This window comes from Durio zibethinus, chromosome 25 (assembly GCF_047325235.1).
Source record: "Durio zibethinus cultivar Kanyao isolate XHJ-2024 chromosome 25, ASM4732523v1, whole genome shotgun sequence".
In the NCBI taxonomy this organism is placed as follows: domain Eukaryota; kingdom Viridiplantae; phylum Streptophyta; class Magnoliopsida; order Malvales; family Malvaceae; genus Durio; species Durio zibethinus.
The window spans coordinates 1,045,923-1,058,465 of record NC_143186.1 but is presented as its reverse complement, the minus strand read 5'-3'; the positions used below and the strand labels follow the sequence as shown (position 1 = coordinate 1,058,465).

At 27.5% G+C, this 12,543-nt stretch overlaps 1 protein-coding gene across 1 annotated transcript; it reads left to right on the top strand.

The window, feature by feature from the left end:
• The first annotated feature begins 665 nt into the window (after positions 1-665).
• On the top strand, positions 666-2,309 carry AGC1.7 (AGC kinase 1.7). The gene is given in 7 exon segments (XM_089754042.1): positions 666-845; positions 887-1,273; positions 1,468-1,557; positions 1,560-1,743; positions 1,746-1,985; positions 1,988-2,116; positions 2,119-2,309. Coding segments are annotated over 7 exon segments (1,401 nt in total).
• Positions 2,310-12,543: the final 10,234 nt, after the last annotated feature.

The following is a 12,543-nucleotide window of genomic DNA, read 5'->3' as shown; positions in this document are numbered from 1 at the left end:
ACTTCAATTAGATTATGAATTAGAAGCCAAAGATGATTTCTTTGTTCCAGCAAATCCGTTTCCCCCTTTTTTATTTTTGCAATTCTAAATTTTCTATTTGTTTATTTCTCTGTCCTGTTTGGCTTTTATCTATAATAAATAATATTTCCTCAAATCAATAACCAATGTGTTAGACTCCACTTACTTGTTAGATTTATGATGGGTGGTGCTTCGTTCAAATTCCAAACAATATTTCTTTTCATGAAAACACAAAAACAAATGACTGCAACAAGGTAGCATGCTTTCTTTGTTCTATTGATTTACAACTTCCTAGTTGGTGTAATTGTAACTTTTTCTCAATTAAAGATATTGTCTTGCTTGTGGAATACAAGGAATACCAACCAAGCAACCAAATTCTTAGATTCATTCATGTGATTTCTTTTTTATGTGTTGATTAATTAGAAATTGTGTGAAGGGTTATAGATCATCGTGTTTGTTACCCATGCCATCCTTTATTTATTCTCATTTTCAAGTCATGAAAACTGACAATTGTTCTTAATCACTTAATCTTTAATGATACAATTGAGCGATATATCCTTTGGAGCAGCACCATCTAACAAAATAATATATTTGTTTTTCAAGAAAAAAATAGCTTAACTTGCAATCTACCACTTTATGACCAAAGAATGGCCAAAACTAATAATTTCAATTCACCTATTAGACCTGGATATTCAACTCTAATTCCTAAAGTGAATGAAAAAGGACCTTTTAACCACCAATACGATCCTAAAATGATGGCTCATGGTAATAATCCCAAGATGCCACCAAATGATGCAAAAAATACCAATGCCATGAATAACATTCTTGTTTATGTTCAAGGGAGTGGAAACAACAATCATAACGATAGGTTGGTGGTGATGGATGGTGGTAGGATGCCATTAATACACTCAGTGCCATAGGCTTAATTGGTTTAAGTAATTTTTAGCTTCTAAAGTGCATTGGATATGGCGACATTAGAAGTGTATATCTTGTTGAACTCATAAGAAGTAATCATTATTTTGCTATGAAAGTGATGGACAATGCATCCATGGCAAATATAAACAAGTTATTGCAAGCACAAACGGAATGAGAGATTCTTGGTCTTCTTGACCATCCATTTTTGCCAACTCTGTATTCATACTTTGAAATAGACAAGTTCTATTGTTTGGTGATAGAGTTTTGTAATGGTGGCAATCTTCATTCATTCTGCCAAAAGCAACCCAACAAGCATTTTATAGAGTAAGCTGCTCGATTAGTATCCCTTGTATTTCAACCATCCATTTTTCTTATTTTTTTTCTTTTTCTTAAATTCGTCACATGTCATTCGTTTATTTAAAAAAAAAATCATACTAGTAGCTATAGAATTATACTAGCGTATCTAAAAAAAGTAATAAATAATTAAAATTATATATACATGTTGATAAATAATGATTAATTTGATTTTAGCAGTTTTTTACATCAGAAGTTTTGTTGGCACTAGTGTATCTACGCATGCTAGGTATAGTATATAAGGACTTAAAGCTATAAAATGTGTTAGTAAAAAAAAAAAAGGCCATATAATGCTATCAGATTTCAACTTATCACTTCGCTGTTCTATCAATCCAACATTGGTGAAATCTTTATCTACACATCAAGCAAGCAATGGTGATGGCACTGTATGTGACATCTTAGTTAGTGTGCATGATGTTCCTATGCATGGTTGTATACAACTATTAACATTTTTCCTTGCATTTTACCTGGTAAAAAAAATTATAAATCTAAATTAGATTTCGACCTTTTCATAAGGGGCTCCATGCCAAAGTTAATGGCAAAACCTACCAATATTCAATCAATGTCTTTTGTTGGGACATATGAATATTTAATCCCAAAAATCATTCGAGGAAAGGGTCATTGCAGTGTAGTAGACTGGTGCATGTTCGATATCTTTTTATATGAACTCTTGCATGAAAGAACACCTTTCAAGGGTCAAGAAATTAAGCCACACTATTCAATATTGTTGGGCAACCGTTAAGATTCCCAGAAACCTCATAAGTAAGTTTTGTGGCTCGTGATCTTATATGAGGCCTTACGGTAAAAGAACCACAAAAATAAATTGCATGTAAAGGGGAACAACAGTAATGAAATGGCATTCATTTTTTGAAGGGGTGAATTGGGCTTTGGTGAGAAGCGACATGCCTCCCCATGTATCAGAACCTGTAAACTTTTTATTTTTTGCTTCCAACGAGATAAAAAGAATAATTATGCTCCTAATTTTGGAGTTAAAGGTTAGGAGTGAGCAAAAGTTGGTTTGAACAGACTAGATCGACCAAAATCGAGTGAATTCGATTGAATCGATTCGATTTATTCAATTTTAATTATAATCGATTTTTTAAATTGGTTAAATTAGTTAATTCGATCGATTTTCAGTTTTTAAAATTGATAACCGTACTGATCGAATTAACCGACTTTTTAATAATTGAAAATAAAAAAATTGAGATAAATATTTTTATTTATTTATTTTTGGTAAAATATTGTTGAAATTATTAAATTCTTTAGTAATTTAGTTTGAATGATACTAGAGTTTGAATTTTATTGAATTGAATTTATGGTTAAATAATTATTCATAATAGGAAGAAAAATGATAAAAAAATCGATTATTTAATCGAACCGAATCGATTTTGATCGGTTCGATTATGATCGGTTATTTAATAATATTTGATCGATTCGGTTATTTGTTAAATGAAAGTCGGTTAAGTCGGTTATTAATTTTTTCAAACCGAACTGATCGAATTGACCATTTACTCATCCTTATTAAAGGTGATAGAAATGTTGTTACCACTTTTGCGGCCTACAAAGAATTTAAATACTTTTAGCAATAATGCCATTCCATTACCAATAATAAATGTGAATTTAATAATTACTGCTTGTTAAGGTTAATTGTTATCATATATTCATTTTTAGCTAACTCTAAAAACAAGTGTTGTTACATACTTAGGATATATTAGGATCGTTGTTACGAGTTTTCATGTCATCATTATTAGAAATGTGTAAAAATTTTCACGTCTTTTTTATAATTCTTTTAAAAACTTTAAATAAGTAAAAATTTTCACTTGTACTTTTTGTATTTTTTTATTATATCAAAAATTAAATCAGGTCTAACAATAATAATTAATATTACATATCAATTTTAGTTATAAATAAATGGGTAAAAATATATATTAACATAAAATAGTAATGTTGCTTTAAAGTTATTTACAACAATAAAAGATTAAATGCTCAATTTAAAATTAAATTTTTAGGATGATTTTTAATTAAGGATCAAACATTTTATTTATTATAAATCGGGGTTTAATGTTTTTGAGATCTAAAAAATTAGAAATTTTTTGATAGAATTGATAAAGTGCACTATATTTATTGTTAATTCACGTGATACATTGAATTATTTTGCTTACATATCATTTTGTTGGTATGGCAAGTCAATTGCGTCATATTTTGCTGACATGACAATACTATTAAATTTGATGATAAAAATTTGATTTAAATAATAATTTTTAAAAAAAATCTAATTTAATTAATTAACTTCTTATAAAACATTTATCACCCTTATTTTCCTCAACTTGTCACTTTCACAAACTCCTTTAATTCTAGCAACTTTCCTTTATTTGTTTTTCTTATTTCTCCATAAAAATTTTCAAGCATTCTTTATTGTTTTACTTTTTTTTGCTTCCTTTAAGATTTTACTTTAGCAAAAAGGTTAAATATAAAAATAGTTTTTATACTTACAATTTTTGGTAGTTTGGTACTCAAACTTTCATTTCATTATCACTTTGGTATCTCAAACTAATGTCATTAGTCAACTTGCTTATGTGACATAAACATTCAATAAGATGCTGACATGTATAAAAAAAATTCACTCAATGCCACATCATTAATTGCTATATAAACATTAAAAGAAAATTTCAAAAAAAGTTTTTTAAATTTAACTTTTCTTGTTCTACTTACACTTTTTGAGTTTCATAGTGGTTGCTTTAATTAAGAAAAAATGTATGAGTTTTCATTAGAGGGGAAACTTAACCTTAATTGCAATGAATTCATGTAGGTCATTACAAAATTGATCGTATCAAATTCTAGTTTGCTTAATAAGGTTCAAGCCTTATATTTTGTTGATGATAAAAATGAGATGTAGGTTGACTCTAAAAAGCCAAAACCATTCCTTTTATACTATCTAGTTGGATGTAAGTCATATAGCATAGGTAAATCATAAGGAAATCATATTTATATAGATGAGAAATTTACTAATATGATTACCAAAGTGCATAAGAAAAAGGCTTTGGTTATTCAATTATAGTATGATAATGACATTTTAGAAAAAACGTTTGTCATTAAATGGTAGCAAAAGGACACTATTACGTTGTACAATGGATATGATATTTTACTTACTGAAATTGGTATGATGACAGTGGTATTTGCTACTATAAAGCCATGGTAATAGTTTTGATTGAACTATTTACAAAACAATAATTAGACAAGGGTTGAGATGGAAATTATGTTTTATGTTTGTCACAAATTGGCTTTTTATCCAATAGAGACAGGAATGGAAAATTGATGATCTCAATATAAGTTGTCAAGTATAAGAGTTCATTGAATGCACAAATTTTCAAAATTGATGGTGTTAAGTCCTTTTACAAAGATGATGTTAATAGTATGTGTTGTTAATGATTTAATTAGTTATTTTCATTTTTACTAAGGAGAGTCAAGTAATAGCAACCAATCTGCTTCCATTTTTACCATTAGATAGAAGAACGATTTTTGATAGATATAATTTGAGAATAATTGTTGAACTGAAAAAAAAAATTTCAAGCTTTTATCCTTGTGGACAAGAATCCTTTAAAGGAAGAGGTATTGATACAAGCTTAATATAAGTCTAGTTTTGTTAAGGGACCATAATTTTTTGTCCAATTTTATTAGTAGTAATAATTAGTTAACAATATGTTAAGACAATTAATTAAATGCTTAAGGATTAGTTACCTTGGCAATTAATAGAACCTTCATAATTGGACATAAGGGACCAATTGTAATTCATTTTGTAATTACAATAAAAAATTCTATAATTCTCTTATTTCTCTATTCAGTTACATTTTTCTTTATTTCTCTTTCTTAATTATCTTTTTTTTTTTTTATTTCTAAAGTTATTTATTGGCTTGCATTAGTGGTACCAAAACTCGATTTTGGCTATGGTTATAGGTACTATTGATAAATTTTACAATGAATTTAGGGCTTAGATGTGTATGGTTGGGACAAGCTAAAAATAAAAATGGAAAAAATGAATAAAAAAATCAATAAGGTGGTATCGAATAAGAAGATTATTGATGGTATAACGCTTAGGTCATATGAGATGCACCAGAATTCAATCGTTGGATTGAGGATATTGAAAAGCTCCAGTAATTGAGAACAATGATTAGTGGTTCTAAAATTGATAGCCAAGCCACCATTATAAAATCATTTCTCTTAGGTTTTTTTCAAAACCTAAAACAAGAATGAATTTATCAAATAAATAAAAATCTTATTTCTAAATCAGCAAATCTTTAAACTCGCCACACTTTTCTTTTTTTTTTTTATCTTAGTCTTCTTTTTTATCCCAAAATCTATAATGAAACTATTTTTTCTTCTCTTTTTATTTTCCCTCATCATTTTTCCCCATATCTTTTTTTCTCTCGATTTCTCTCCACTTCTTCTATCCCTTACTCTATTTCTTTCTTTATTGCTTTTCGTTTTAGCTCTAAACCTAGCCATAATCAAATTAGGTTTTTTACTATTCACATATAAGATAATGATTTTAAGCTTTTGGGTGATTGAAAAATTGATGTTTTTATTTTAAACAATCATATCAATAAAAAAAGTATTAAGAATATTAGTGAATCCAAAAGATGATTTTAAGGGATTTAAAGTGATTCTATGATTTTCATTGTTATTTTGTTAAAAATGTTAAGTCTAGCAAAACCACTGCTTTGGTTTATTAGGTTGTAAGTTGTCATAATGTACAAGTTCGTAAACTTAATTGTTAAACACAATTATGAAGTTAGCATCAATCTTTTTTGTTTATGTGCGATTGTCCATCAATTGAATCTGTCCCTTTTTAAAAGGAGATCTTAAGCTTGACTCAAGTTAATTAAAAAAGGTAGATTCTAATCGATGAAATTATAGGTGGGTCCAAAAATATGGTTACATAGGGGAAATGTTATAGCACCATTTCAACAACCATCCAAAAAATGCTACCAATTGATTTCGTGTAATCCAAAGCCTTCAAATATCTTAAAAATCTTAGTAAATAATTTAATTTTGGAAAATTTTCTTAGTTTAGAAGTAGTTAAAGAGACAACTATTATTCTCTAAAAAGGTTATGTTGTTGGATTTATTTAGATTTAAAAAAAAAAACTTATTATTACTTTTTAAATCAATAAAATCTTCGAATAGCCTAATCAGATTTCATTTTTTCAAATAAAATTCTTCAATAATTTGGTAGAATTAATTTCAAAATTTTATTTCTAAACTCATGAAATCTTCCAATAGTTTGGTAAGATTTTATTTTTAAGTAAAATCCTCTAATTATTTAGTAGGATTAATGAAAAAAATTTATTTTTAACTCATAAAATCTCTTAATAATTTGGTAAAATTTTATTTTTTAAATAAAATTCTCCAATAATTTGATTAGATTAATTTAAAAAATTATTATTATTATTATTATTATTATTATTGTTATTATTATTTCCTCATGAAAATCCTCCAATATTTTGGAAAGATTTAGGAATTTAATTTTTTGAAAATTTATTTTTTAACCGACAATATTTACTAATAGTTTGGGAAGATTTCATGCATTTTATTTATTTTTTTATAAAATGTTGTTAAACTATATAAATAAATAAATGAAAATAAAAACAAAAAAACCCTAAAATTTAGTTATGGTCGATAGCTCAAATTACCAGCTTAGTTCGGTGTCATGGCTCAATAAACAATATCAAATTAAACACCTTGGTAGCATGACATTACAGCTCAGTTGAAAGCACGAATCAAATGCATGGGTCTTAGGTGGCTGCGGTCAGGATGAATCCACAAATGGGTTAACATGCAATTCCCTTAAATGACTTAGAATCTTAATTCTTTAAAATGACGTTGTTTTTTATGCCTTTAAGTACCTTCAAAATCAAGTTTCTCTTTATTTTTCCTTTTCCCTTCTCTTTCTTCCCCTATTTTTTTTACCTTATCTTTAAAATCCCCAATTTCTAATAGTTGAAAACTTCAAACTTTACTAGAAAAATCAAACTTGGCCAAAAATATCACTAGAAACTTGAACACTTGTTGAAAAAATAATTTTCCAAAAATAAAAAAACTATTTTAGCTTCTTTTTACGTCTCAAATCTTCCTATAAAAAATTTTTTCTTCAAAAATCAAACCTAAAATCTTAAATTTCGAGCTTACAAACAAAACTACTGCAAAGTCAAACCCTACTACCAAACCACCTTTCACTAAACATTTTTCAGTTGCTCAGTCAATTTCCTAAAAGTTTATACAACCCTGAAATCAACAACATAATAGAAATTTTATGTGTTTATTTTGCTTAAATGCTTTCCCTTTTGTGCATTGTGATTTAAGTTTATATTGGGATAAACTGTTGGTGGTGATATGATTTTATATCAACTAAAAATTTAAAATTTATATTTGAAAAATTCCCATCTTAATGATTTGAAGTTTAAATTCAAAAACAAAAAGGTTTGATTTTTAGATTTCACAACTTCATGATATAAGATCTTTTATTTGACCTTACCACTCTTTTGAAACTTTGATTTTTTTTAAATGATAAAATGAAATATTATAAAAGAAAAGAAAGCAAACACGCCCTACTTTTGGGCTTAAAACAAATCAAGCCTAATTAATCAATGTCCCAAAGTTACATAACTCACATTCTAATAGGTTATTTCAAAGTTAAAATTAAATAAAAACTATTGTAAATCAAATTTGAATTCTTTAAGCTCAAAAATAAAAAAAATAAAAAAAATCTAAAAATCCTTAACAATATAGGATGTTTTATATAGGTGATTTAAGAGTTGCTCATCTATGCATGTTGTGGTCCATTTTAACCTAAAAAGAATACGATTTTGTTAAAGAATGGTATATTGTTCTTGTTTGATTTAAAATATGATGTTAATTGTTGAAAACCTAACGAATATATTAAAAGGAGTAAACTAAGAGTTTTTTTTTAATGATTGGAGTGGTTCAGAGAATTATAAATGTTAGGTATTGAGTTTAGTTGACATTTTAGGATTTTGCTTGTTGCCCAATCAAATGCTATCTTTTTAGTTGATTTTAGGCTTGATTAGTGTAATGTAATTCATTTAGCTAAGAGTAAAATGTTGAATGTGTATACCGTAGGTGAAAAAATCAATTTATTAGACATTCTAGCATTAAGGCTAATGAATTTAAGTTTGTTTTAGCTTTTCATAATTTGTTAGTTTTTTATGATGTGTGATAAAGCAAAGATGCCATTGTTGCATTGGGCTTATCTTTATAATTCAAGTTATATTGACGTGTTTAGGTTATCTGAATTAAGATCATAATCAATGGATTATAGCTAGACAATAATATCAAGCTTTTGTATAGTATTGGGGTTATTTTGGAATTATGAGTTCAAGTTATTCTATTATTGCTCTTTCTTTAGCTAATGAATGATCTATTGCTATAAGAATTTCAAAGTTTTCAAACCCTTTTTGGCATGAGATCTTCTTTTAGATGTCTTATTATTAAGCCAAGAATATCATTATGGATGTTACCTTGTTAGTGAAAAATAGAACGAGTTTATTGACTGGATATATTGGCTATAGAAGAAAGATATTATTTTGGGCTTTGAAATTTTGAACACAAATCTTTAAAGTTGTTATTTGAGTTAGATGAATTTGGTGAGTTTACTTTAATTAGGCTAATGTCTTTAGAAAGATCAAAGCTTAATAATGTTATGCTTTATGGGATTTGGTGTAGAAATTGGAAGTGGCACATATAGAGCCATTGTTGAATTTTGAGTATAGTTTATTATGCTCTTTGGGTAATGATGGATATGAATTTCTTAAAAATTTTAATTATATAAATCTTGACTATCTTCATGGGTATATGAATGGCAATCTTGCAAAAGTTTTAGTTCCAAAATGAAGAAATCCTTTAAGGATCATCTAAAGAATGAATCTTTTAGTACATACTTTTATAAAATTTTGTGTCAAAAATTGAAGGGTAGTAGTTTTTGGCTGATTCAGGTTTTCTTGCACATGTCATTGTTTTCAATAACATTATCTTGCTAACAAGCATATGTGATGTTCTTCAAGGCAATTGTGGGCAATCTTACCTTTGAACTTTTACTATTGGCTTTTTTTAACAATTCTAAGCTACATGATGTGCCATTTTATAACAAAAAGAATGCCTTTTGATGTTTAATTGTTCCAAACTTACCATAGTTACCTTTTTTCCTATAAAGAAAGCTTTCATATCGCAACATTAAGTAGTCACATAAAATGCGACTTAATGATTTACTCATTGGTCCTATTCTTTTTCTTTTTATTCTGTTTACACTTCACGAGTTTCGTAATAACTACCTTAATTCAGAGAAAATGTCTGAGTTTTCATCAGAGGTGGAACTTTACCTTAAGTGCCATGAAACCATACAAGTTACTGTAAAAATAGTCATATCAAATTCTAGCTTGCTTAATGATGATCATGCTATCTTTTACTAATCACATAGATGAGATGCGGGCTAACTTTAAAAAGCTAAAACCATTCTTTTTATACCATTTAGTTAGAGATGAGTCATGTAGCATAGGTTAACTATAAGAAAACAATATTTATAAAAATGAGAAATACACTACCATAATTACCAAAATGAATGAGAAGGAACCTTTGGTTCTTAAATTGATGTATGGTGATGAAATTTTATAAGAAGAGTTTATCATGGAATGGTACAAAAAAGACAATATTGGGTTGTATCATGGATATAATATTTTACTTGCTGAAATTGGTATATGACAATGATATCTATTGCTTTAAACTTGAGGAAATGGTTTTGATTTCTCCACTAATAATAATTAGACAAGGTTTACAAATGCAATTAGGTTTCATGTTTATCGTAACTTGGCTTTTTATCCACTGGATATAATGAATAGAATAATGACATGACCTTGGGAGACGTTGTCAAGTATAAGAGTTTATTGAATAATTTTGCACAAAATTCCAAAATTTAGGGTGTTAAGTCCTTTCATAAAGATGTTGTAAATAGTTATGTGTTAATGATTCATATAGTAGGTGTTTTTATTGTTACAAAGGAGAAACCAAGTAATGGTAGCTAATTTGCTTCCATTTTTATCATTAGATGGAAGAATTGAATTTTGGTAAACTTAATTTAAGAAAGCTTAGCTAAACTGGAGAATAATTTTCAAGGTTTTACCCTTAAAGACAACGATGCTTTGAAAGAAGAGGCATTGATACAAGCCCAATATGAGTCTAGTTATCTTAAGAGACATTAATTGTATGTCCAGTTTTATTAGTAGTAAACAATTAGTTAAGAGTGTGTTAAGATAGTTAATTAAATGCTTAAGTAATGATTAACTACCCTTGATAAGTGACATAACCTTTATAAATAGATATAGAGACCAATTGTAATTCATTAAACAATTACAACAAAAAATCTAAGATTCTTTTTTCTTTTTATTCTATTACATCTTTCTCTATTTCCCTAATTCTTTTTCTCTTTTCTTTTTTTTTTTTTTAAATTTTTAGAGGTATTTGTTGGTTTGCATCAATGGTATCAACATCTAATCTTAACAATGGTTAAAGTACCATTGGTCAATTTTGCAATGAACTTAAAGCTAAGGGGCACATAGATATGAAAAGTTAAAAACAAGATTGAAAAAGATGATTAAACAGATGATATACAAAACTGACTAGGTGATATTAGGTAAAATGACTATTGATCAAATAGAGTATAGGTCATCTAAGATGCACTAAAATTCAATTCTTGGATCTAGTGTACCACAGAATGATAGTCACCTGAAACAATTGCTAATGGTTTAAAGCTCGATTTCCAAGCTATCACTATAAAATCCTTACTCTTTAACTTTTGCTAAAACCCAAACGAGGAATGGATTTATCAAATGAATGCAAATTTTATTTCCTAATCAATATATCTTTAGACTTGCTACTCATCTTCTTCATTTTCATCATCATTATCTTCTTTTTTTTTTTTTTTCACTTGGTCCCAAAACCCTAAGCCTTTATAAAACTATTTTATCTTTTGATTTTATTTTTCCTCATCTTCACCTTTCTTTCTCTCGATTTTTCTTCATTTATTTTGTCTCATACATTACTTTTTTCTTTATTGGTTTTGCTTCGACCCCAACTCCATCCATGACCAAATTGAGTTCTTTGCTATTCACATAAAAAACTATGATTTTATGCTTATGGGTGATTGGAACAATGACATTTTATTTTAAACAACAACTTCAATAAAAAGTATTGAAGATTTTAATAAATCCAATAGATGATTTCAAAGGATTTTAGTTGATCTTATTATGGGTATTTAATGGTTTGTACTTTTTTTACTATTTATTGGTATTATGTTAGAATTGCTAAGTTTAGCAAAACCCTTGTTTTGGATTACTTAACGTTGTAAGTTATTCAAGAGTTCCTAAATTTTTTGTGCTTGTTGTTGTCTAAATTTAGTTCAAAAAAATATGATTTTGTTAAAGAATAGTGCATTATTCCTATTTGACTTGGAATAATTTGAGTGGTTTACAGAATTAAGAGTTGTATGGGATACTAAATGATGTAAATTGAGAGTTGTATGGGATAATTTGAGTGGTTTACAAATTGTAAATAGTTGGATGTTAAGTTTAGTTAGCATTCTAATATTTTGATTGTTGCCTAATTAGATGCTGTTTATTTAGTTGATTGTAGGCTTGATTAGTGTAATATAATTTGTTTAGCTAAGCTTGAGATGTTAAGCCCATATGTTGTAGGTGAAAAAGGTCAATTCCTTGTATTTTTTTTAAGAACGAGAGCAAATGAGTTTCAATTTGTTTTAGCTTTCCATAGTTTGTTAGTTCTTTGTAATCTATATAAGCTAATGATGTTTTTTCGGTTGGGTTCATAATCTTGATAATCTAAGCTATATTTATATGTTTAGGTTATTGAAATTGAGATCACAATCAAAGGATGATAAGTATAATTTGGCAATTGAATCAAGATTTTGTTTAATATTGGGGTCAATTTTAAATTATAAGTTCAAATTGTTCTATTATAGCTTTTTTTTAGCTTGCGAATGATCTATTGCTATGAAAATTTCAAAGTTTTGCAAACTTTTTTTAGCATGAGATATTCTTTCAAATCTTATTATCAAGCCAAAAGTGTTATTGTGAAAGTTGTCTAGTTAGGAAAGAATTTTCAAATGTGGATAGATTGACAATAAAAGAAAGATATTATCTTCGACTTTGGAATTTGGAACATGGATTTCTT